We start from the raw sequence: 27,694 nt of genomic DNA, 5'->3' as shown, positions 1-27,694 counted from the left end.
AAGCTCCCTCCACCATGCTTAGCAGTTGGTACAAAATTGTCCACATTCAATGCTCCACCTTTACTTCTACAAACATACCTCTAGCATATGATCATGTGTTTGGATAAACAACTTAATCTTTGTCTCGTCTGACCTTACAACATTCCTCCACTTAGAGATTATTAAAAGTAGAGATTATTAGATTTGTTGAACTGCAGCCCTAAAAATATGTGCAAAGGTTTATAAACACCTGCTGTTCTAGAGCTACTAACCGTAGGAAGTTAGTCTCATTGGATTTTGAAACATTGCTGCAAGGATTTGATGGCATTTCACCATCAGCTCTTTAGTGAGGTAAGGTATAACAATAATGGATAATTAGTAATAGATGAAAAATCCCACTCTGATTCATCGCAGAGGTATTGTTTGGAGTTTCAGCACTCTAGAGAAATCAATTCCACTGCTCCACATACCAGTGCTGCAAGGCTGTATTCCTCTTTATCTGACAGATGGCATTATACATGGTGTCACTCCATAAACACTCCTCACCAGACTTTTTCATTCAGTGGTTTCTTCCTCATTTTTGTCTCAACACCCTATCATCCATCCAATGATAAGACTGAAACATTTCGGCTGCCAAGGACAACACTTAGCGCATGCTGAAAAACGTCACTCCCATTATCTTTCCCCCTTTCCCTTTCACACATTTTAGTCTTTCTTTGCCTCCTTTTTCATTTGACACTTCTCCTCCCTATCCTCGCCTCTTCATGCCATTCTTCTGGATCTGACTCAACATGGGCCCTCTGCTCCTAACTCAATCCATCATCTCTGTACACTGAATCAGCACAGACCCTGACTCACAGTCCAGAGCTTTCTCTCCCTTTATCCCCCTCTTCCGCCCCCGCACGGCAGAGCCCTGCCCTCGTCCAATGCTGTCCATCAAACACACACATCCACACACATCCAAACACGGCTTCAAAGGGATCTAGGTTGCATTCCTGTCTGCTGGAGCGTCTGTTAAGATGCGTCAGGCTCACAGCAGGACGAGTGTATCTAATTATCTGATTGACTTCTAACAAAGCTATGTGTTTTTTTTTGGAGCGTTTTGATGTAAAAGAATTAGGACACCTGATAATTTATTGTTTTTCTGAAATCGAGGGTAATAAAAATGGTTTATCCTGCTTTTGTCATCTCTACTGTCTCTACTGTCCAGGGAAGGATTTTTACTTGATTCTGAGCATTGCTGTTTGGATTTGATTGCATTCGGTGAATAGAGCCATGGGAGGCCTGTAAAGTATTAGATGGAGCACCATCATTCCAGACAACACAGTTCCACAGTTACACTGCTCCACAGATTAATACGGGGGGCAGGGGGGTGCTTAAGTGCCTTTAGGGTCATGATTGGCATTAGGCATGGTGCCAATAGGTCACGTTTATCTGTTCCAGAGAGCCCTATTCAACCAGCAATGTTGGCAAAATGGATAAGCCATGCTTATTCATTACAACATTACTAGATACATTGGCCTTTTTCTAATGCAAAACAAAAGAAAAGAAAATTTCACACTCCCAAATTTCCAGATTGGCTGTATTTGAGGTGAAATTGAGCAATTTTCCTTTTGCCCAAACCATCATTAAGTAACTGTGCAAAACACATTTGGGAGGCCTGTATGTGTCACTGTGTGTGTGTGGTTAAAGGCTTGATTCAGCTGAACATAATTTGTTTGTAATCACGTAGTGCTTTTTTCAAACAGATGCTGTCCCACAGTACTACACGTCTAAAAAAGCAAGCCGCTGGTGACAGCAGAAGGGCAACTCCCAAAAAGAATTAAGCATTAAGCACTAACTTCTACATGAGTATTAACAAGAAACACTGAGGTATCCAAGACTCCAATTGAAAAGCTACTTGAGATCTCAAAAAAGGAACAATAAAAAAATTCAAAACACGAAAGGAAAACCTATGTAAGATATTAATAAAGGAACACTAAAAAAAACAATACTTAAAATATTACCTTTCCCAAGATTAAGAGGAAAATATCACTAATAAAAACAAGAACCCAAAGAAAAAGCTTCAGAAGATTCTAAAGATTTGACACTTTTCCAAATCAATGAGGAAGAAACTGAAAAAGAAAACAAAGAACAAGAGGAAGTACCACTGAAATGAACTAAGACTTAAAATAGTCACATTCTGCTCCGGTTGACAACACATAGAGAAATTCTTCACTTCAATATGTAGGGTAGGTGTGCCATCAGGTAAAATAGCACAGGTATGTTAAGTCGTATGGGACATATTAAATTCAATTTACTAGTACTAAGCCAATTTCCTAATAAGCCAATTTCCAATTAGAAACCACTTTTTCATTTAATCTGTCTACGAATATATATATATATATTTCTCAATCACCAATCACTTTCTCAAAGTGCACAGAAGTGACAAATCTCCACCCAACACCTTTGGTACAAGTAAGAGTGTTTGTGATCCATTGCCTGATGTTTTATTGGGGCCAAATACAGTCCCTCAAAACGTACAACAATATTTAAACATCTAATTTAATGAGGAAAGTGGGACAAACCCAAACATCCAAAAGAAATGATGGAAAGATACTAAAATGTAGATGTATACATTTTGTCTTTAATGTTTTTTTCTGTCTGTCTGGCAAATGATGTATTAATGTATTAATGTAAATAATGTTGTACTAATGAAAAACTCTTCCAAAGTCATGAGCTACTATACATGAGACAACTATACATTTATTAAGAAAGCTTTATTAAGAAGTGTTGGCTGATCTGTTCTCTGGAGTGACAGATCTCCACCCAAACCTTATGTTTGTGACCCAGAACTAATCATTAATCTTCAGAACCTGACATTACTAATGTTCTTGAGGGTAAATGCAGTGAACCAGCTCTCACAGCCATGCTATAACATATAAAACGTAAAAGTCTTTCTTGAACCAAACTTAAAAAAAATAGATGAAATTATAAAGAGAAAATATCAGCAAAACAATTAGGCCTGATTGAGTAACAATAGTGTATTAATGGTTTATTCATTAATGGGCAGCTCTTCCAAAGTCAAAACATTGCTCACACCCTCTTCTTTTTTTAGAAAGGCTTTACATTAGATGTTGGAACACCTTGTAGTGAGAATTTGACAATATTCAAATACAAAGACAATTTAGGCTGGAGTTACTTTTTACACTTATTACACATTTTAACAAATCACTGGAACTGTGTTGTCTGGAATTACAAATCTCCACCCAAAAGAGTTAGAATAATGTTTGTGATTAGGAACTGATCATTAATCTCTAGTACATAAAATTACAATTTTTCCTGGGACTGAATGCAGTCAATGAATCAATTCTCACAACAATTTAGTGTAGAGCCTTCTTGGAGAAAAGTGGAACAAACTCAAACTGTCAAAAGAAACAATAAACAGCAGATTTATACACAGCTTTAAAAACATTATTTAATGAGTGTTTAGCTGTTCCAAACTCAAGAGTTTTAATATGAAGCTTTCTCACAACCTGTACCCTTTAATGAAAACACAGTGTAGTGTGGATTTGACTGTATCCAACCACACTCAAAAGTTAGTTAATGAATTTTCTCAACAGTGTTCCAATGTCTAGTGTAAAAAGCCTCATTGGAGAAAAGTGAGACTAACTCAAACAGCCATAAGGAACAGTGGAGAAATGTTCCCAAAGTTTTCCCAAACACAGAAATATTTATATGAAGCGTCTTACAACATCTAACCTACTCTTCTAAGAAAATATCTAGCTGATAATGAGGATTTGACTATATTCCACCACAAATTATTACTTTCTTTGATTTTACCAAATTGAAAACCTCTGGAATATAATCAAGAGGAAGATGGATAATCACAAGCCATCAAACCAAGCTGAACTGTTTAAATTTTGAGTGGCATATAGTTATCCAAAAGCAGTGTGTAAGACTGGTTGAGGAAAAAACTGAAAACTGTGATTGAAAAACAGGGTTATTCCACCAAATATTGATTTCTGAACTCTTGAAACAATATCTGAACTCTGAAATAAATGCTCTAAATGACAATATTTTTAATGTGGAATTTGGGAGAAATCTTGTCCATAGCAAAATTAGAGAAACTGATTCAGAAACTGAAGTGGTCTGAAGCTGTATGTTAATGAACTGTACAAAAAAATCCAAAAGCTGGAGTTTGGATAAAATTTAGGCTTTTAGGGTCTGTAGAAGTTGGTGGATGCTATCCTTCTCCAATGGGCAACCCCAAAACTCTTAAGAGTCTGCTCTACACTTGCTCTACAGTGTTACTCAAGCCTCCTGCTCCTCAAAACTTGATTAACTTCACTTAAACCTGCTGAAAACACAACAGAACAAGCCAGCCATGACTTACCTGATAAACTCTCAGCGGTGGTTAGCTCCAGGGTGAGAAAAAGCAGGAGAAATCCGAAGGTCTTCATCTTCTTTGCTCTCAGTGTGAGAACTTCTTGGAGACGGTTCGTTAGTTTGGTTGTATTGGAATCGCGCGCTCGCGGTGTTTACTCGATGACTCACCGTCACCGCATCGCTTCAACACAACAATACTTCAAATCACGTTTTAAACCTTGAAAAAGACTGTTAAACCTCAGACAGGATAGCTCAAGCTGTTGCTGTTTAAGCAGCAGACTTTCCTTTCAGCCACAGAGTTCTCCTTTTCAGGTTTCGAGTAGAAAAAATGCCTCAAAAACAGTTTGAAACCTGATGCTGTGGAGCGGAGAAGTCTGGTGTCGTTCTCTTTCAGCTGAGGTAAATTAGCTAGTTACTCAGTTTCTGTCAAATAAACAAAAACTCAAGTGGTAGAAAAACTAAAGTTCCCTGTGAACTAGACTATTTTAAACTTCTCCTAACCTATAAACCCCTCACAGGAACCACACTAGCTTACTATAGTTCTCCCGGTCTTCCAGTTTCCCCTCAAAAGTTGTTAAAAGTAGCTATTTTAGGAGCTAGTTAGCTATTTTTGAAGTCCTGTTTCCTCAAGCCGTTTCCCAAGACACCCCAACCTTCCCTCACCAGAGCCCCTCTACTCTTTCTTACTCCCCCCTTCAAACTTCAGGACTCAAACAAATTCCTCCACACAACTTCTTTCCATTCTCCTCGATCCCTCCTCCTCCTCCTCCTCCCTCTCTTCATCCCTCCCTCTGGGTCTCTCTCAGTCTCCCTCTTTTTCTCACAGAAGACGAGAAAAGGCGGGGGGAGGATGGGTCACTGGGGTAGACATTACGCTTCAATTGCCAATTTATCACCCCAACAAGTCAACAAAGCTGTGTTTGATGTGTTATTTATTTATATCTATCTTTTACTTCATAAGTAAAACAAAGTTTTACTTGTTTTAACACATAAGAGCCTAGACTCATTTCTAAACCCATGAAAATTAATGCCAAATTAGAAATTGAATCAGATAAATTCAGTAAGAAGCTCATTAAAGTTTTTGTTCACAAATGAAGCAAAAACTAGTTATAAAAGATGTAAAACACTCAATTATTGTGATAATTTAAATGTATTAAGTGGTTGAGACCTGTAGAAGATAAATATCAATTTAACCCCCTAACAGCCCAGGCCTGACATTACACCACTAAATCTTGAGGATTTTTATTCAAGCATTACATAAAAAGCTTTCAATGTTTGATAAGGAGCATCACTGAAAATCATAACTGTAATTGTAATAGAAAATAGAAAAAAAAAAAAACTTAATTTAAAAATCAATATTTTCCTGAATACAAATCAAACAGTTCATGTCCTCCAAACCTTTAGTTTTGTTATGTTTGTCTAGTTTTTACGTCTGTTTTCAAAGATGCAGAATTTGGGTTGATTCCTTTTACTGATCTAGAATTATTAAGTGAAATAGAGAGTAAACAGGCAGCTTCTCCAAGTGTCCTGTAGGAAATAAGTTATAATAATACGTTATTTTACTGCAGAAAAAAGGGATATGTATCACCTACACCTGTAGCCTGAAGTCATTTTAGGGGTTAAAAGGAGTTTAAACATACCACAAAAAGTAAGGAAATTAGTTTTTAGTAGAATATTTCCTTGTTGTAACAATGCTTCTTGGCAAGAAATCTTATACTTTTAAAAATAATTCCATTTTAAATTGTGCCACATTTGTATGGAACATGCATTTGGCATTTGTGGGATGAACAGCCCTTAATATGTTTGCCAAATCTTCTCTGCAATTGCCAAAAACTAATTTTTCTGTTGCTGTTGACACTTGTTTTGAACTTCGCGTACTCCCAAGATCCTGGTTGCCACTTAAAGGGCAGATTATAGTGGTCAGGTGGTAGGTGTATGCGTATGCTCCAAGAATTGTAATCATGCGACATTTAACTGTTCTGAATAGAGCCTGCGTGATAGGGCAACTTTAAACTGGTGTTCTGCAAAACCAGGTTGCGACATTTTTTGGAGTGAGCCCCAGTACCATCTCCAAATTGAAGGGCAAGTTCCATATAACTGGGGATGTCAGAGACAGTGCACAATGTGGGCGTCCCAAGAAGACGACACCCCAAGAAGATCATCAAACACCAAACGAGTCAATGGAAGAATAAGCTGTTTGTCTTGACAGAGAGGATTTGCCAAATCTTTCATGCATCCCACAAATCCCCGTTCCTTACAGACAGCCTTTTAAATAATAAAATATTAATTATTATTTATAGTGCTGTGTTTTAGTTTTATCTCCAGCACTAACCCATCACTCCCATATTCTGTTAATAAGGTCAGATAAATTAACACAGATTCACACACAATGTCCTGTGGTGATGCTGTCAGGATGTTTAGTACAAGTTACTTACAGACTTCATAAGTTAACTTGAAGGACACATAGCTATAAAGAACTTTCCAATTCTTATAAAGGGTCTGCACAGCCAAAGTTGTTCCCACTAGTTGCTCAGGGATGTTGCTATGGTGTTGCTAAGAGGTTGCTATGGTATCCCATGTACTTACTATAGTGTTGCTAAGTGGTTACCAGCTGTTTGGTATGATGTTGCCAAGCATTTGCTCTGGTATAGCTAGGTGGTTGCTTAGATGTTGCAAGCTGGTTGCTAGGGTGTTACTAAACTGTTCCTAGGCAGTCCCCCTCACAGTCCCCAACCTAAACATCTTCAAAATATCTGTAGATAGAACTTGAACAGAGACTAGGATTTTGCCAGGGGCATAACTTAGAGGTTTATGATTAGGGGGGCTAAGCTTTATCTAGAGGGGGGTCTAGGGGTAAACCCCCCAGAAAAGGGAAAGATTACCCCATACTGGCATAAAATAAAAAATATTATTTTACAAAATAAAGATTCCCCAGCAAAAATGTTTTCAGTCCTTTTTTTGTTGTACTCTTTAAAGGTACAGCAACATGCCAAAAAGAGACAGGAACTTCTATTGTGCCCCATTACTTTTCACTGCACTGACCCATGGGATATGCATGTGAGGACTTCTGCATTAAATAGAATCAGTGAATGTAAGTCGCTTGTTGGTCCGTACGGACAGCTCTAGCCAGACACCACCAGTTCTAATCATTTCTACCTACTGTGCTGTCCCCTGTGGGTGGTAATGCCTTTAAAGAAAAAATAAATCAAAAAAGAAAGGTCTTAACCATCTTGCTCGCACAAGCAGGTCTCACTCAAACTCCAAGAATTCATGTAACCTTGCCATGAGCACACTGGCCAACCTGTTCAACCTCACTCACAAGATAATACCTCACAACTTATACAGGTGTGGGCATTCTTAACGCTTCCCCTTCACTGCTATCCCATGACCTTATTGAGTTTTACTGTGGTCTTCTAGACATAAGATCATGAAGATTTGTTTAAAAAACAAACGATTCTGAGTCACTGTTTTGTCAGAGGAAAATCTGTGGCCAAAGCACTTTTCCATCCATGGTGGAGTCAGCACTGCAAAAACACTGACTGGAAATGCATTGCAATAAACAGAACTAGACTAAATCTTTAAAAAAAAATGGAATTTTCTCACAACAGTTTAAAGTTTCGTAAGTATGCGTAAGAAGTGTTTAAATTCTTTTGTGGGATTCCACCCAATTAGAGTCAACAATTCCCCCCTCAGACAGAGACATAAACAAAGATAAGGACAGAAGGTAACACAGACAGTAAGTAGCTCATTAGAACAACACTGCTGCATTTGTGTTCGTTTGTTTGGGTGCACGCTTTGCGGTGTCTACGTCTGGAGCAGGTGGAGGTTTAAATTCGGATGAGGGAACCTGAGGGAAGGAGGTGATATAGTGTAGTAGGAGGGAGGAGGAAGAGGAGGGGGAAAGGAAGAATTGATACTTCATGAATTATTTAGTTTGTGGGTTTTTTGGAGTAGAGGATTCCCTCTGTTCCATGAAGATGCAGGAAAGTGGTGTTGTTGTGGGGTCAGGTTGCACTACTGAGGGTGTGGTGTGTGTGTGAGTGTGTGTGTGTGTGTGCGCGAGTTTGTGTGTGTGGGTGTGTGTCGGCCCTTTAAGTGAAGGTTTGCGGGGGACTGAGCAGTGTTCCCAGGGTCTTTAATGGAGATGGAGCTTCGCCTGAGAAAGACCCCATTGTGTGTCCTTCGCTTTTCAATAGGACCCGACTGGAGGAATCAGGCTCACACATCACATAGATACATGCAGAGAGAAAGAGAGAGAGAGAGAGAGAGAGAGAGAGCGAGAGAGAGACAAAAAGTCGAGAAAAAGAGAGAGCAAGCAGGGACCTGAGAGAAAGAGAGTGAGACAGAGTGACAAAAACACAAAAATTAGAAGAATGGAGGTCTTTTTTCTTGGAAGACAGAGCACAGCAGTAAAGGGCAGGGTTAATTAGGAGTGAGCAAAAGAGAGAGAGAGAGAGAGAGAGAGAGAGAGCTCCAAGGGTGGATTAAGTTCATTCCATTTATGCATTAATGCAAAAAACTGGCTAAACAGGCAACAGTTAAGAGATCACACCTCAGCAACAGCTCTGATGTGTCCTTCAAGATATGCTGAAAATGTAACTAGGAATAAAAAACAAATATTACAGCTAAATGCAGTTTACAACTTAATAATTACTTACTAATATCCCAACCTTTATTATTGCGTTGATTGCATTGTAATTGTTTCAAATGGCAACACAAACAGAGATCTACAACCAATTGTTTATTGTTGAGTTGTTATTTTACTACACTTACTGAAAAATTAATTTACCTCCCTGAATTGCTGCAAAACTTAGCATGCACTAACTGAATGTCTCAGACAGATATGTAAATTGTTAGAGGTTGGGTCTCAACTAGAAGTGCTTTCTCCGCTGCCTTATAAATAGCCTCTCAGAGGTTACTTCTGGGCATTGTACCTCTTGGTGAGAGATTGTTGACTGCTACACATGCCTCTATGATGCGCTTAAAGACAATTTGCCTTGTTGCCAGACTTTAAGAGGAGCACGCCATTGAACTGAGAGAAGCAAGATGGTACTTTTGGTGAATTTCCCTACATGTAGACTAGGGTTGCACGATATATCGTTCAGACATTGTCATTGTGATGTGGCATGCGCAATAGTCACATCGTAGGACGTGCAATGTCACTTGAGGCCATTCAATTACACATGTTATGTTGCAATGGTTTGATTTCTGACACAAGAAGTAGATACACAGCGCTGTCTCTGTGTCTGTGTAAGTGACAGCCTGCTGCTGCCTAAGAAGCGCACGGGTGGGGGCAGGAGTAAACACTAGGTAACTGTATGGCCTCCATCCACATGCTTGGGCATGTGCTTGTAAACGTGAATGTCGAAAGCTGTGCAGCACATTCCAGCGCAGTTTTTCACAGATATTTCCAGTTACAGCTGAATTCACGCTTTTAATCCCAGAAAAATGCTCTTATTTACCTTTTATTAAGCAATGGTCAGGTTTGAGTATGGATGGCTTGTGGTGAGAACTTCAATCCTACCTTTGCTGTGGAGTGACACACTGCCCCAACTGCTGGTGATGATCTGGGGAGCCATCTCAAATGACATTTGGTCACCACTAGTGGGTGATATGAGGGACATCCTACAGTCACATGCATTGCATTTCATGGCAGGGTTTCCAACTGCCATTTTCCAGCAGGATAATGCTCACCCACAAACAGCAAATGATTCATAGGAATTTACTTGGCATTTATGGGATCAGCCTGAATGCCAGCTTTGACAAAGTGTTTTTTTTTTTACTATAAAAATTACAATAAAAATAAGACAGTAAAATTGTGGCAAATAAAAAAGGTGTAAATTTTTAGTTACAATTTTGCCACATAGCACCATGCAAGCATGAACCTTAACATTTTGAATGTCAAGGTCCTATCACTACTACTTTGAACTACTTTGAATCTGACGTTTATGTAGAAAATAAGTCAACGATTTACTTTATTTATATCTTAAAGATTTGGTTATGAAGAAATGTAATGCAATAAAATATTTTGTTGCAAAGTAATATCTTCTAAGTACAGTTCCATTCATGAAAACAATGATACATCTTTTACTTAGTACTACATTCTCTGGTAAATCTATTCGAAGTCTATTGTTGGTGCCTACAAAAGGCTTTACACACAAGGCTGCTTAAATCTGTGTTCACAACAAGGTGATACACCTCTTTAGTGGGCGTTGCCTCGTACCTAGCATGAGAAACACATACCTAAACACAATTAGCAAACACTGTCTCTCCCACAGCTGCAGCTTTTAAACAGACAAACACTTCAGCAAGGCCAATACACAAAGGCTTAGAGAGGGCATGGGAAATATGACACCCACAGTGCTCTCAGTGACTGACGCCTAGTGGATGAGAGCAAAAATACAGTGAGGTCTGCAGTGTAACAACTAGGGTTAGAACATGTATTCTATTACATAAAACAATTAAATTGATTTCTTAATAGGAAATACAACACCTGTTTCATTTGTCTAGTGTTAACATTCTGTTTACCTCCCTTTTGTGACCTAAGGGTCCATAATGGCCTGAAGAGAACTCTGGTGGTGTATTTACAGCTTTCATGGAAGCTGTAAAGATCATGCTCAGGTCATTATAGAAAAAGTTAAAATATCTATTAAAAACTATTTTAATAGTTTTTAGTAAAACATAGTTTCTTTGCTGTTAAACATGGTGGTGTCAAGCCATTTTTGACTCTGATAATTACCCACAGCAATCTCAGCAATAGAAAAACAAGCAACTTTATAGGAACAACTTTATTACCTGACCATACTTAATACACTTGTGAATAAATGCAGTCAAATATATTGAAGCAATGACTTGTTGCTGATTTTCTTTTCCATCTGTGGTCTGGAGGCATCCATGTCTTCCAGAAAAGCTCCAAAAACATTTCCACTGTGTTGGTCTATCCCAGATGCCTCTGATCCTAGAATAGTTAATGTTTCTACTTTAATATGTTGTGATATTTTGCAATTCAATTATGTGGGCAAGATGATACTAAAAAGCATAATTGAATGAAAACACACCTTTACATTCATAGAATCTGAGTACAGTTTAATGTCACTAGAATATGTGGAATTTGAAGCCAGAGGACAATACTGCTTTCTAGGGGGTCGGGTTTAAACACAACACAAATTAAACCAACAATATTTAAATTAATACTGTGTTTCTGAGAATTGATACAGAATTCCAAAACATAATATTGTCTTACACCCTTTTTTAATGAACAGTGGAGAAAATAGCTCATTGTGATATTTCTTATTCATCCAAAAATCAGCAGTCTGACTAAAATTTAGACCATATTTAGCTAAAAAATTGTTGTTCCCAAAAATAGCTCAAAGAAAGAATTCTCTATTGTTTTTTTTTGGTAACATCTACCTACTGTACCTGGTGCTTCCGTCAGCCACTTTATCAGATACCCTGGACCAGACAGCTGCAGACATATGCCTCTGACAGGCCGGTACATTGGAGAGGTTATGTAAGAGTATTGTGGGCAGGCTCCTAGGAGGCTGATTGACCAGTAATCCTCCATTTCCAGCCTCTGTGTCTCTCTCTCTAGCTCTCTCTCGCTCTCTCTCTCTCCAACACATGACATTGAAAACAATCAAAATTATGGCAGGGCATATGAGAACGTATGCCCCTGCAACCTCAGATTAGCACAGCCTGGTTGAGGACAGCTGTATGCGGAGTGACAATCCCACGCCTCGTAATCCTAACAGCCTTGAGAGAGGGCACACATTTTGATCTTTGGGCACATGGACAGTGCATGGCCATCAGGAAGTACCAGCCAGTGCAACAGGAAGTGATGGACTGCAAATACATGTATACAATCATTATAAAAAAAAGCCTTTTTTTCTTTCATTGTACACAGAACGCACATTAATAAATCCCACTAACACCATAAGCCTTAGGTTAATCATGGCCAGAAGTAGGTTTAGCTTCTCTGGCCTTAAAAGGACACATTTATATAAGTGGAAATGTCTTTTCTTGTACGAAAGGGATGCCATGTGCTCCAAAAACAACCTTCCAGACTGTATTCAGCAACAAGTGCAAAAGCGAAAATCCATACTGTTATCTGACATGCTGGATTCTGCACATTCATAGGTTGTTCAAGCTGGCATCCCAGCTGGTCCCATAAATCTGGAGTCTGAACAGGCCAAGGAAATGTTGCAGTCTGGCAGATATATTCCTGGGAAACCCTTCAGTGTATGGGCAAGCATTATCCTGCAGAAAATTAGCAGATACTGAATGTCTCTACCGGATGTCCTGTGCATATTGCTAAATTATTAGTATCACCCCTGTCACCAGATCATCACACCAGCAGTTGTGGCAGTGTGTCACGCCACAGCAAAGGCAGGATAGAAGCACTCATCAAAGACCTCCATACTCCATACAAACCTGACCAGGATCAGATCACAAACAGAACCTAGATTCATCACTAAGAATTATATGGTTCCAGTGCATAGCAGTCTAGGTTTGTAGTTCATGATACCTCTGCAAATGAAGGCGACTGATGGTGGCAGGCAGTTTTTCTCAATCCAGTGATGTTCCCCCTCTCAAAGTCTGTCTTAAGCCATATCTAGACAGGATAAGTTTCTCAGGGGGACGTCTGTGAAAAACTCTTGCATCCCGACTGCAAGTGAAAAAACAGGAGGACCAGTGAGGTTTTTTTTTCACGTTCAGTAGCTCCTCCATATCCACTCGCTGTTGTGTTTATGTGGATCTCTGTAGAATCGTGCACCTGAAGTGTAATTACAGTACGTGGCAGTGGACAAATAGCTATTTTATTAAATGCGAGAAGATGAAAAATCAGAGATGTGAGTCTAGACGGGAATAAAATTACCAGAGGACCACGGAGTTCAGCGAAAACAGTAGGTAATTCTGCCTGTATTTTTCACAGAGGACGTCTGATAAAAATATACATGGTCACTCCAGACGGGAATAAAATCACAGAGAAAGAGAAAATTAGCCCAGGACACCCTGAGAAACTAATACCAGCTGGATAGAACTTTTGAGACATTTCAAGCAATCAACAAACTCTCACCAAGAGGTACACAACCCAACAGTATCCTTCGAGAGTATTTTGACTGGGTAAGTGGGCAGCACTTTTACATCCATCTACACATGTACTGCACTTGAGAAAAAAACTGCATGCCGACTTTTGCAGTAATAATACCGGAGGTGTTTTTTAAATTATTTTTGTTGAGTGTATTTGTCTCAAATTTGTTACATAATGAGACAGTAACCGTTATCAACAAGTGCTCGGCTGTTTTGATCAAAGAGGAAGAGTGTGAGGAGGAATTGAATATGACATCTGGCGTTTTTTCACCGTGGGGTCAGATGAAAGCTCTGATCGTAGGCCGGGTGGGATTTGCTGTGGGTTATGATTGAGATTATGATTACGGCAGTTCACGGGTGTATGTGATGTTTATGTGTAGAGCTCGTCCTCTCTCAGATTCAGCAGCAGCAGCAATCCCATCAGGCCTCACTTCTCTCTCGGATTGGGCACTGGCTGCTGGAATGTCCTAAATGAGTAGGGATTATTCTCTCTCTCTCTCCCTCTCTCCCTCTCTCTCTCTCTTTCTCTATCTCTCACGCTTGCCCACACACACAAATTGAGAGTGCATTCTGAGGCTGTGGGTCTTTGTATTTTGGCTGCTTGGCTTACCGTAGACATGAGCGCAGCAGGGGTGTGCCGAGGCTTCCTAAAGAAGTACGGTAAGGCTGGCACCATCTTCTCTTCCATTCCACTTCTTTCACGCAGTCTTTATCTTAAATTGGATTTTGTTGGCTGGTTTTCTTTTCTTTGCATTTAGTTGTACAGTCTTGGTTGAAGGTACTGGCACTGTTAGGTACTGCATTGCTGTTGATGTACCTCGGTTTGCATCCTGGGAAACCAATTTGTTGGCAACCTGGGTTCCCACATTGTTTTAGGTTGCATAAAGTATATGGTTCATATGGATTCTTACAGGAGGTCCTTAACATATGGACCATAAAACTGTTTGGAGTTTCTTTAAACTTCCAGAAGGTCCAGATTTTTAGTTCAACCCAACTCACAATACATACGGGCTGTGGACCACATATGGCGACAGTTTGAGATAAAGTGATTTTTATGATACAAAAAGTGGATCTTTAATGGCATTGCTCTTTCTTGTATTTTTATAATTCATTTAAGTCATTTAATCCAAGATACATTCTGTAATACAAGAATGCATTTTTCTCACATTTTTCAATACTATAATAATAATACTCCTGCTTTAGTCTGTAGTGTCTTATATGGGAACTAATTTACACAAAGAGCCCATTTTAAAGGTGTTGTCACAAACCAATTTAAGTACACTTATGTAAATCAACATATATGTAAATACATGAGAATTTTTTTTTTTTGATGTTACCAGTTAGCATTACCAGTTACAGAGTTTCAGTCTGCACAGAAATTCATTAAAAGGAGTATAAAGAGAAGTTTGTAAATGGTCACATATGATGAATGATGAAAAATAAAATGTAAGAAAGACATAGGATATGGGTCTTTTAAAGGAGCAGTACACAACTTCTGCCACTAGATATCACACTAGAGCACATCTCAACATCTTAGACCAAAACAAATATATTTCCTCTCTTTCATTTGCAAATCCCGATGTAAGTGGTTACTAAACACAGCTGAGCACATTGGAGCAGTTATAAGTTAAGTAGGCCTGAATTTCACTATACCATATTCTTTAAGTCTGTGCAATCCTCTCTAATATAAGAGTACCCTGGCATCTCTCTTGGACTGCTGTTTCTTCCCATGTTCTTTCTGTCTTCCTGTGTGTTTGGTGTGATTTCTGCCCTTATCTAATAGCTGTTGTTGTGTTGGATAGCATGGCTATCCTGTTCCGATCCCTCTGAGCCCTGCTGTTAGTACTAACCTGCTCCAACCACTGCTAAGCTCAGCTTCTTTGTCTGTTAGCATCATGAATCCAGCCCTGCCAAGCCTGGCTGCTAGCATCATAGCTAACCCCCTACAATTCTGCTGAGCCAAAGTCCTCCCATCTGTTTAAATGGGGAAAAAGCAAAATACTGTAAAACTTAAGGTCAGATTACCTTTTCAGAAATATATTTGAAGTCATTGATACAATCTAATAAAAAACCTTAATGACTGTTTGCAGCACTTGACTTAATAGTGCACAAAAGAAAACAAGATTTTTCAGCTTGTTGTGGCTACTGCACTTTAACAGATCTCCACTACAAGAGGTGGCCTCCCCACTAGCTCCCCATTGGCTCTTTGTGTTGAGAGGTGGGATTTTATATGTAAACAGGCAGAGGGTGGTTATTTGATAGGAGAACTTTACACTACAATGGAGTTGACATTTTCTCAACTTAATGCAAATTAATTATGAAGCGGTGAAGCAACATTCTAACCCGATTGGCTACCAGCATTTCCAAGGTCCTCAAGTCTCTGCTCTCTAAACTGTTGGTTCCTTTCGCATTTTATTCCTACCATCGTAGAGAAAACAGTAGTTTTTGTTTTAGCTCGGGAAACATTTTAGTAATCTTAATTTCGTTATCAGGTACATATTTAATCTAAGCTCACATTTAATTTATTATTGAAGCAGTAACCTTTTTTGTGCCTTTTTTCTTGTGGGAAGCTGGACCATGATACACAGTGAACTGAGCTTCGATACGCCCATAGGCAACAAACATAGGGTGTCACAAGAGACTCGAAGTGTTCTAGTGTGAACACAGGGTTAACATCCCAGCACCAACCCTCCTGAGCCTGGCTGGTAGCATTGCAACTTACCTTCTACAACTCTGAGGATCCTGGCTGCTGTTTGTGGCAACATCACACAACAGAGTCAGACCCTTCTGTGCTCAGATGTTAAAAAAGGTCAAACTCAAACAGTGTTGCTATATTTTTTGTATTTTTGTAGTCTGTAGTTTGTAGTATTTCAGAATGTAGGCCTCTGATTCTATTTTTTGTGTCATCTTCCAGTACAGCTTGATCTGGTCTGTCTACTCTTTTCCTTATGTATTATTTAGAGGCTGTGAGTGCCATTTCAAAATCCCCAGTTTGTGTCTCTGTTGACCTGAACTATCCACATTTTCTAAATAACATGCAAGATTGTTAAACTGTTAAAAATATACATATTAAAGTCAAAATGTGTCATTTGGCCAAGGATGGAAAAACACTCACATAATATTTTAATTAAATTATGCATGCATGTGTGCGTGTGTGTGTGTGTGTGTGTGTGTGTACGAATTATGCATGGATTTCCTGTGTGTTACATTCTTCCCTATATGGGTCTATCTGACCTGTGCACTCTGAACAGATTACAGCTTCATGTTTAACATCCACATTAAACCCCATGCATGCCTGATTTACATCCCACAGCTTTCGTGAATTATTCCACTCATGGCTGCATGCCCATGAAAATGTATCTCTATAGAGATATAGAACTTATATACTGTATGTACAGTATATACAGTATTTTAGTATACTAAATTAAATCCTTGTATTTAGTGAAAACTATAATTCAGAAAAACGTACATTATTTTGACTTTTTTAATTTAATTAACAGAGACAGTGAACAATAATCAACATCATCAGGCTATTCGTAATGTAAATGAGCACAATTTAGTTATAATGGCTAATATTCATCTGCAGTCTCAGTTGAGCTTATTTTAAAAAATGTAAAAAAAAAAAAGGAGTTTTAACACAATTTAAGTCATCTATAAAACAGAATGCATACAATTTACACATTTAACCTGATTTGTATGTTGACAAACCAATTTATGTCAAATAATCATGTTATTTTAAACCAATAATTGTAAGCCTTAGATATCTTAAATCAGTTGGAGAAAAGTTCTTTAAGGAAAAGCTGATCTTAAAGATTCATTAAATACATTGTACTGTCAGCTCTTGTAGTTGTTGTGGACCTACATTTTTTTTTACAATTTTTATCATGCTAAAACCATAAATTACTCCAACACTACAGTTATATATCATTTGTATGTAATTACGTCATTACACATTTAATTGCGAAGTTACGTAACTAATTACATTTTCATTCAATTTACATTTCATTTTAAACACAGCCGTTCTCAGTTCATTACAGTGTCATAGACGCCCCATTTGTCAGGAATCCAATTGCCAGTCCTGTTCTTCACAGCATTTCTCTGACATGAATCCACACTACTGGGTCAGGAAGCTTCCTCAGCAGCCTCAGAGATTAATCCACCTGGATGAGACTCCAATAATCCCTGTGAAAAACAAATGGAGCGAACTCTGCAGCATGGACATGTGCTCTCCGTGTATGGATATTAAAGTATGTCAGCTAGAAGGTCGGGGCATCATCTGTCTGCCTCGCTCTGCTCTCGCAATGCTGATGCTTTTATTTACATTTGTCAGGCATCAGGAAATTGAGACATTCCTAATTCCAATATGGGTGTTTGGTCTGGAATTAAATATCATCTGAGATTACTGGGTCAGTCATGTGCTGTCCTCAGGACAATACACTGCAATAATACATACTAAAGTGTGCTTCTTTCTTTTAGTGAATCTTCTGAAATCAGGGGGAGGAATAAATATTTTTTTATTTAAAAATGCTCCTTGCTTTGCTCTTTGTTGGAACATTGCTGTGAAGATTTGATCACATTCACTCACAACAATGTAAAAATATATATTTTAGTAAGTCTAAATATTTGATTTTTCTTAGTAACATGTTGTATTATAAATACTACAACATTATTATAAATACACTCATCGGTAAAAAATAGTTATTCTGCTTGCCATCAGCAGCCAGAGTCCGAGAGAGCACAATATGCCTGGCCTTGCTCTCTCTGGGTGGGTTGATGGTGCTCTCTCTCCCTACATCACTAGTGTGATGTTTTTCGACACTAGGGTCTGCTATTTGATGTTTCCTCATAAATGCAATGATGCTAGTGATGCTAGCCTTCTCCCTCTTAGTGTTGGGAGCATTATTAGTGATGGGGAAGTAAAGTAAAAAGGTAGTTGCACCCAGAATTAATACATCTCTCTCTCTCTCTCTCTCTCTCTCTCTCTCTTAGGTGGTTTCATGTTTAAGCAGTGGAAGGAGAAGTATATAGTGCTGACTGTGGAAGGAAGCCTGTTTGTGTGTAAAGATGCTGATTCTCCTCCAGATCAGGTAGTGGTGCTACAGAGTGACTGCCACTCCATAGTGGAGGGCAAGGAGATCTTGGATCTGCCCCGTTTGCCCCCTGGTGGGCGCAGGGACTGCTGCTTCGCTCTAATTCTGCCCCAGGACAAGTTCCTGCTGTTGCTTTCAGATGACCCTGATGACTGTAGGTCAGTATGGACCTTCAGCCTTTTCATGAATATTGCACTTATTTAACTAGTTTTGGTGAATCATTTCTGTTGTAAGTTTGTATCAAGTTAAACAATGTTCAGAAACAATCAATGTTAAACTTTATACAGTATACTAAAGCATAACACTACTATCTGTAAACGCAATTAATTTCACTGATGTTCTTTCACCCACAGTCAATGGCTGAAACTACTGAGGAAAGTCAAAGAGGTACGTCTTCAACTGCATAAACCCTGTATAATCCCATCTCAAAAGTAATGCCACAGGTCTAGCTCTGCCCGTACCCATATATACGTTTCAATAAGAAAACAGCCCATTTTCCATCAAGTTTGTCGCTTCTAAACTGTCTTTCCATCTCCAGTGTCTAACTCAAACAGTTCGTTTTTTTCCAGAAAACACATGTAGTGTTTTTGTACTGGCGGTAAAATTAACAGACAATCTATATCAAGTTTTTTTGCAGCTTTTTTAGTAAGTTGGGTGTTAGAATACATTTTCCAATGAGATCAGATTAGTTGTTAACCAGACATCTAACATTAATGTAGTTTAAAATTGTAGCCTGTTAGATTAGTTTAGTGGTTAAACTGGACTGTAGCTTCAAACAGTCTCTGAGCTGTACTTTAGAGTACATAACACTTATTGGACAAACTGGCTGTCATGTGGAAAAACATGTTTCTGGTCATTTTGGCTGTGATATAAAAACCTTTTAAATATCCTTGATTTCAGAAGAAACAATAATTAAGCAGGTGTCCCAATAGTTTGTCCATATAGTATAACTAAGATAAATTAGTATTATCTCAGCTATTACACACAAACCAAAACAGATAGAAATCTCTGTTTCTGTCAGTTGTTCAGAGAAAATCTGTATTTAAGGCTGGTTCAAAAGTCTTAACTCTAAATCCTCTTTGAAAGGGACTAGCTAGTAAATTGCCCTGGATGAAGATACAGTCAGGTACTGTGAATACCATACATGTAACTGTAGTGTACCTCTTCTCTTTAGGGTGTGACGTCACCGCTGACCCTGCAGCGGCAGCAAAGCATCGTCCCCTGCATCACAGACAGAGACCCTCTTCCAGACACCCCCACTGAGAAAGAGCCCTCCTCGCCCGTCTTCAGCGACAAACCCATCAACTCCCCGCGTACCCAGTCCAGAGAGAACTCTTTCAGGAGCAGAGGTGCGTATCAGAGAGGGGGTTTTATAATTCTTACAGGAGAAAACTGAGCAGCAGCTTGTAGTTTTCTCATGCAGCCACTTTTACTTCCTGCTGTTAGCATTGAGTTTTGTCTTTTGTTGGTCAAATAGCTACTTTTACTGGGTTTTAGCAAATGGCTCATTGACTTTTAATTTCAAAAACACTATAGATTAATCAGCCACACACTGTCTATCAAGTCCTTTCATCTAGTTGCTCTGCCTATAAATGTGTTCTTCCACAGTTACTGTTGCATGTGCAAAAATCCTATTTATTCAAATGAGAAAAATGAGAACATAGCTCAGGTTTGGTTAAAATAGCTACTGTTTTTTAATGCGATCAACAGTTTTAGGAATGTGCATTTGACTCTTAATACACTTAATCTTACTCTTAATACATTAAAGCGATTTTTTAAAATATTTTTTATTTCTAATTTTCTCCCAATTTTTTCTCCTTAATTTATGTGACCAATTGTCCCCCCAATAAGCTGCTAGCCAGCTGTAAATTCATTAGTAAAGCCAAGTACAAGTTTGGGTGAAGACTAGCACATGCCTCCTCCAACACATGTGAAGCCAATAACCACCTCTTTTTGCTGCTGATGCATCAATGCAGAGTATCCAGCTCGCTCGGAGCAAAGCTCAGTGACTTGAATTTAGTTACATCTGCACAGAGGCGCCTTGTACTAATTGACATCACCCTTTGGAGTGGTGTGGGGGAGGGGGCACAATCTATCCACCCAGAAGAAGTAAAGTTGTGCTCTCTGTTGTGCTCTCTTAGGGCTCTGGCTGTTGATGGCAAGCTAAATGACCGGCATTTGAACCGGCTATCTCCTAATGATAGTGGCAGCTATTTAAACCGCTGGACCACTCGGCGCCCGTAAAGCAATTTTAAACTTAGGCACATTGTCCTTTAAAGCAAAATTATACAGCATTTCTACCTCAAAATGTGAGAATCCTCTGACATGATCGAGAGAATAGCTTTTCCATTGTTGCTACTCTAGGTTTGGGAACTATGCTTTTGCATCAAATCTATGCTATACCCTACACCGCACTCTGAAATGTAACTACTAATCACAACGATGTAAATTGCAGCAATTGATTGGTGTGATTGGTGCGCTGATCATCGTACTTTGTATTGGCTAGAACTCTAAATGGTTAATACAATATTTTCCTTAATTTAAGGTTGAAAATCACATCTTGATTGTTTCTTTACATATCAACTGAGCAATTGTGTCACCATTGAAATATTCATGCCAAAATAAATATCCACCTGACTCTATATACTATATACTATACTATACTATATGTCGATTATATCATCTAGGCAGCGTACGCCAACGGCAAGCCCGCAGCCCTTCAGTGGTGCCGCCCCATCGCTCCAACGACTGTCTGCGCCACGGAAATAGCAGCGACGCTCGGGCTGTGAGGGCGGTCTGTTTGCTGATGGGTGGAGCTGCTGCCTCGTCAGCACTGGGGTACATCAATTCCTGCTCGCCCGCCTCCAGCATGGCAGCCCGGGCTCCAGAGATCACCCACTCTACTGCTTTCTCAGAGCTCGGCGGAGGCACTTCATACCACGCCTGCAGCCAGGCCGTCGACTCGCCTCATTTTAACAGCTTCGACTTCGAGGGCGACTCCGACTTCGATGCGTTTGACTGTGGAGGTTTTGCGTTCTAAAACAGCAGAATGACGCTGTCATGTGTCCTGTGTCAGTGCAGATGTTAAAGGTGCTTCACTGGAAAGCGGCAAGCAGATGTTGCGACTTAGCTGCAAATGCTACGGTGCACTGGTTCTGTACAGGTTATGTAGGTTGATCAAGCACAACTAGTTACTACGGGAGAGTTCCAGGGTATGGAACGCGTCAGCTTGAAGGAATACTCCAGCATTTTTGCTCTATACTCATCTTCTGCATCTGTAGCATGTGGTTGATATTCACTGACAGTAATGTCTTGTTTTGTTTGCCATTAATCATATTTATTAATCACCATTCTTAATTCAGTTGTAGTGATTGGATCATGATACAGCATGTTCACACTGGGCCTTTTCAGATGGTGCTTCTGCATCAAGTTATGGGCTGCATGTTGGCGACAAGCTGGCAAACTATGTGTCACGATACAGGGGTTACAATTTATTATATTGCAATATTGTAAGCAAGTAAATACAGCTCTGGTAAAAAATAAGAGACCATTTAAAAATGATGAGTTTCGATCAAGAAGACGATGAATGATCACAAGCCATCAAACCAAGCTGAACTGCTTGAGATTTTGCACCAGGAGTGGCATAAAGTTATCCAAAAGCAGTGTGTAAGACTGGTGGAGGAGAACATGCCAAGATGCATGAAAACTGTAATAAAAAAACAGGGTTATTCTACCAAATATTGATTTCTGAACTCTTTAAACTTTATGAATATGAACCTGGTTTCTTTGCATTATTTGGGGTCTGAAAGCTTTTTTTGTTATTTCAGCCATTTGGAATGTTGTCTATAGTTTATAAAATAAAACAATATGTTAATTTTATTTAAACATATACCTATACATAGCTGAACTGAAGTGGTCTCTTATTTTTTCCAGATCTGCATATGATATATTGCATTTATTTTATCTAAAAAATAATTAAATACATCATCATATTTACAAAATCTGAGTACAAGAAAACTTAAAATTTTATCCAAACAGAACAGTGGAATTTGAAGACAACACTGCTACCTACTGGTTGCAGTCTAAAACAAATCCATCTTTTATTTAAAAATTGTAAATTGAGTTTTTGGGAATTGATATAGTATTGTAACACATAATACTGCAATACTTTGATATATTACTATTTTTTTACAGCCCTATCAGATATTGATAGATCAGATATTGATAGATCAGATGTTGATGTGAGGACACAAGTCACTGTTCCACAGGTTCTGTTTTACGTGAGCACTTTCAGCCAGCCCGCCAGTCAGCCAGCCTGCCTCATGATGCTAAATACAGTTAGTGGCATTTGTAAACTCAGCCCTTTTACTGCAATTAAAAGTGTGTAATCTGCTCAGTGTCATGCTGTGTATTAAACTCTGTGATAATGATTGACAGTGTAATAGATGTGGTTTATATGCAGAAACCTGTCACACATAAAAGTGTCCAATGGGAGAATTTCCCCAATGAACATATGCAACTGTCTGCAATACTATGAGATTCTGTTATTATTGTTATTGTTGCTGTGATTGTTTCTTGAACACGTTCAAATCTTAATCTGAGGTAGAAATTAGAGTTATTTGTATTTTATATTATTATATGTTCTATTATATGGCCTGTCATGATAACTAGGTTTGGTGGATATATGTTGTAAAATAAATTAGTGTCATAACAATATTTTTGTCATTTTAACCATTTTATGGGTCAGATACAGCTCTGGAAAAAAATAGAGACCACTTGAAAAGAGTAAAAATATAATAATAAAATAGATAAATACACAAAATGTAGAAGTAGGGAAGTAACAGCCAAGTCCAAGTGCGAATTGCTAAAGCAGTTTGGATGATTATGAATGTTTATCAGTAACATGAAATGTTTTGCACAAGGAGTGGCATAAAGTTATCCAAAAGCAGTGTGTAAGACTGGTGGAGGAGAACTAAAATCCAGGGCTATTGCACCAAATATTGATTTCTGAACTCTTAAAACTTTATGAATATGAACTTGTTTTCTTTGCATTATTTGAGACATCTCTACATCTTTTTTGTTATTTCAGCTAATTTTCTGTATATAAATGCTCTACATGACAATATTTTTATTAGGAATTTGGGAGAAATGTTGTCTGTAGTTTATAGAATAAACAACAATGTTAATTTTACTCAAACATATACCTATAAATAGCAAAATCAGAGAAACTGATTCTGTTACCGAAGTGATCTCTTAATTTTTCCAAAGCTGTATTTAGATGATAAACCGTGATAGCATATTAATGCACCTACACCATTTGAAAGCAGCAGATTTTTCTTTTAAATTGAAAGGTTTTTTTTGAAAGATTTTTGCTTTAATTATAGTCTGGAAGATGTATTAATATAAAAGAAAGTCAAAAAGGCGATAACATAAATATCGTGACAGGCCTAATATGTTCATTTGTTTATTCGTCTGTTTGTTCTTAGTCCTATCCTCAGGTCAAAATTCTGGGACTATTCAGATCACTGGCCTACATAAAGGCAATATTTTTGATATGACTGCTAAAAGCATTATGAGTAGTTTGGATTCTGTTGTGACTGCAGAAATGATTATCTGCTGTCCCCGTTCTCTGTGCAGTTTTATTGTGATGACTATGCAGTTCTCAGAGATGTGTCGACTGCGTAGATGGTGTTGAAACCCCTCTGTGCTTTACCTGCGCCTCCGTGCTCTGAAGAAGACTTTTCTATTGGATTTTAATGCACTGCATGAAATGTATGTTCTTGAATATTCTGTGCTTCTTTTTTTTTTACTCATTATCTTGTCCTAATATACCCCGTTTCCCAATCATGACGTTGTGACCTGCTTTTCTAAATCCCTTCCACACACTCTGCCCCTGCTGTTACGTATGTAGGTGTTTGTTTGCGTGGTATGCGTGTGTGTGTATGAGTGTGTGTGTGTGTGTAAAGGTGAGTAGGCGGTGCAGTAGAATAAAGGTTGATGCTACAGTGACTGGACATTTCTTTGACTGTTATTTTGTCTATGTGCATTTTTTTTAACACAGTCAGCATAAAGTATTATCTGAGAGAAATAATGCAGCAGATTTTAAAGGAAGAAAGAGAAAGAATGAGAGAGAAAGAGAGAGACTAAGGTACATTGAATGTGATTTATGTGTTATAGTTTATGGGCATGCTTTAAAAATATTAACCCTTTCAAACCCTGTGTCATGTATTTTCTTATTGCAAATGTTTTGTAACACTAGAACACTAATTGAGACCTGTTGTCCATCAGAAAAGATCATAACCCAGCCAATGAAACAGCAGCTTAGCTCTGAACCCTGCATTAGACAAAAAAAAAAATTAAATAAAACAAGTCAGACGTCAGGGCATGTCAGCACTACAGAACAAATAAGTCAAAGTAATACAACCTCATTTTTACTAATTCTGTAATTTAGAACACTTTTTAAATCACGTTTAGGAATCAAAAATAGTTAATTGGAATAATAATATACGTTTATAAATTTTATATTAGGATAGTAATGTTTTATTTTGTGTGCATTACAGACAATGAAAGGTATAAAAAGGTATAAAAAGTAAAAAACTTAACCAAAGCAAAACATAACATATTTTTTGTGTTCAAGTTTATTGATACTGCCTGATATTCAAACAATAAAGCTTGAATATTTATTGAAATAATACTGAAGAGTTTTCAGACCCTTTCACTTCTTACACATTTTATTATGTTGTGCTTTTGTGCTAAAATAATAAAAAAGGCTTTAAACAAAAAAAATCGCTATTATTGTGCCATCAGAATTCTATAATCATAAAGTGAAAACAGTTTTTTTTAAATAAAATAAATTAAAATATTACATTTGCACTTTGCCAGGGTTCAGCTCTCAGGTTCATACCTGATTTGTACAACAGAAACAATACACAAGTCTGAGAAAGTCCAAGAGGATCTTAAGACCATCATAAAGACCAGAACCTGTCGGTTTTTGAAACAGCTTCTTCCCTTGGGCCATCAGGCTGCTGAACAGCCAGCCTTAAACTCTTTTACAAACTCACTCTGAACTCATTTTACTATACTTACTTACATTCACACTGAACCCACCAAGACTTTTCTCCCACTTACTTGTCACATATGTTTGGATTCACACTATATCAAATCTATTAAGCTTCTACATGTTAATAGTCTAATAATAAATGTATGTATAGTTTAAACTATGTGTGCAATTCTATATTTTTTATTTCTATCTGTATTTACTGTTTTTTTATGCTACTTTGAAGTACTACTGTTATTACTGTTATGTGACAATAATACAATTTGATTACAGCAGATTATGGATAAGCCACTCAAGGACGTTCACAAAGTTGTCTATCAATCACTTCTGTGTTATCTTGGCTGTGTGCCTGGGGTTATTGTCTTGGTGAAAGGTAAAACCTTCTGCCCAGTCTGAGGCGTGTGTGATCTGTATCAGGTTTTCATTAGGAATATCTCTGTATTATGAACCCACAATATTTCATAGTTTATCTGCTTAATTAAATTTTGTTTAATAATGAACACCCAGGCCTGCCACACATTCCAAAAAGTTGGGAGAAGGATCAAAAGATTGGAAGGTTGTACTAGTGTGGGTAGTCAGTGGTAATAATAATAATAATAAAAAAACACGGCTGCAAAAGGAGTATTTTGTAATTGACTCACATGACTGGATATTAAAAGAGCATTTTATAGAGGTGTAGTTTCTCAGAAGAAAATATGAAAAAGTCTGCAAAAATATGCATATCAAATATGTAATGTACTGGAAATCACAGCATGGGCTCAGGAAAAATTCCAGAAATCACTGTCTGTGTGAACACAGTTTGTTGTGAAGTCCAAAAATGCAAGCTAAAGCTGTATCATTCAAATAAGAAGCAATATGTCAACACCTTCCAGAAACAATTCCATCTTCTCTGGTCCAAAACTGTACAATTTTCATTTTGATTATTCTGACTGTCAGGTTGGAGAAGGTAGAGGATGCAGAGAGCGGACACAAATGCGAGTTTATACATTTTTTAAAGAGAAAATAACCCAAACAAGACTACAACAAGACAGATAAACAGACAGGGTAACTATGAGAATTACAGAATACTTAAAGACTGAAAAAAAAGAAAAACCTACAACCTAACACACGTAAAAAGTTCTAGAACCGACAAAGGAAACAGGAAACACATTGCTATAAATACACAAACAAGGCGGGAAGGAAACGGGGAACACCTAGAGGTAGGTAACGAGGGGGTGGAGCTACAGACAAAAATACATTTTTGCCTTGCTCTGTTTTAAACCAGCTTTTTGTTGCATGCCTGAAATGCAGGAAGAGATGTTATATATTAATAAATGAAATAAAGTTGAGCAGGCAATAAATAAAATATGCAAAAATGCAAGCTTATAAAGCATGCAAAGAAATAAAAGTCAAAATAAATATTAGAAACATTTTTATTTTGTTTTATTTTTATTTTCTTGCTTTTTTCATACCATCGCAAACATTTCTGTGCACCCATAAATGTTTTACTATGAAACTATGACCAAGTGCACGTACTGTTGGTGTGTCTGCATCCTGCATATACATTACTGACTATTGATTAAGTCCTAAATTGACCTTCACTCACAATTGAACGTAACAGTTTCCATCAGCACATATAAGGAAGCAGTCCTTCACATGTATAAGCTTGGGTGTTGTGTAAGAGGATAAAGAGAGTAAATATGCATGCTGTCTTCAGTCCAGAATCTATGCGTGACATTGTCTGACTGCTTTACAGCCTGAACCATTAAATCCAGATGCTGTGCCTTGGTAATCTGAAGAGATTACTGCAACTGTCAAACTGCACACACATTCCAGAACAACTGCATCTGCATCCTGCTGGTTTAACTCTCTCCCTCTCTACTGCACACACAAACACTAATGATACATCCATGCTAACAGGGAAAAGCATTCTTAAAAAATGACTTTGCTTTTAATTAATAATAATATAGGTGTTAATGCTCCTCACATCTGTTTCTTTTTTGGAAAAGAAGTTAGTATGTGAATTCAATCCTCTACATGCACTTTAAATATGTTATATGTGTCATTTTGAGGTTATTGAAGCAATTAGCATCAGTGTTGTAGTATTAGAGTCCAGTCTCTGTCTCGAGCC

The 27,694-nt window shown here is 38.0% G+C and overlaps 2 protein-coding genes across 2 annotated transcripts in view; one reads left to right on the top strand and one right to left on the bottom strand.

The window, feature by feature from the left end:
* LOC103027673 (tyrosine-protein kinase receptor UFO) overlaps window positions 1-5,072 on the bottom strand; it is a 62,979-nt gene extending 57,907 nt beyond the window's left edge. Inside the window, exon 1 of the mRNA XM_022679062.2 lies at window positions 4,355-5,072. Within this exon, the coding sequence (XP_022534783.2) occupies window positions 4,355-4,421 (67 nt within the window). The 5' untranslated portion in view covers window positions 4,422-5,072. The remainder of the gene's footprint in view (window positions 1-4,354) is intronic.
* An 8,882-nt stretch (window positions 5,073-13,954) lies between these two features.
* Window positions 13,955-24,536, top strand: si:ch1073-83n3.2 (uncharacterized). Its single transcript, XM_022679063.2, has 5 exons — window positions 13,955-14,097; window positions 18,427-18,685; window positions 18,881-18,914; window positions 19,702-19,876; window positions 21,215-24,536. The coding sequence occupies exons 1-5, from the start codon at window positions 14,055-14,057 to the stop codon at window positions 21,565-21,567; spliced, it is 864 nt and encodes a 287-aa protein (XP_022534784.1). The 5' UTR covers window positions 13,955-14,054; the 3' UTR covers window positions 21,568-24,536.
* The last annotated feature ends 3,158 nt before the right edge of the window (window positions 24,537-27,694 follow it).

Source organism: Astyanax mexicanus, chromosome 4 (genome assembly GCF_023375975.1).
Source record: "Astyanax mexicanus isolate ESR-SI-001 chromosome 4, AstMex3_surface, whole genome shotgun sequence".
Lineage (NCBI taxonomy): Eukaryota > Metazoa > Chordata > Actinopteri > Characiformes > Acestrorhamphidae > Astyanax > Astyanax mexicanus.
Note: the sequence above shows the minus strand (reverse complement) of the source record. Positions and strands in the feature narration are given on the sequence as shown.

Bases quoted from the DNA above. Each gene is read 5' to 3' on its own strand.
- si:ch1073-83n3.2 (XM_022679063.2), top strand. From the start codon at position 14,055: ATGAGCGCAGCAGGGGTGTGCCGAGGCTTCCTAAAGAAGTACG. The intron at 18,915-19,701 runs GTACGTCTTCAA...TCTTCTCTTTAG, and splicing joins TACTGAGGAAAGTCAAAGAG to GGTGTGACGTCACCGCTGAC. The intron at 19,877-21,214 runs GTGCGTATCAGA...TATATCATCTAG, and splicing joins GAACTCTTTCAGGAGCAGAG to GCAGCGTACGCCAACGGCAA.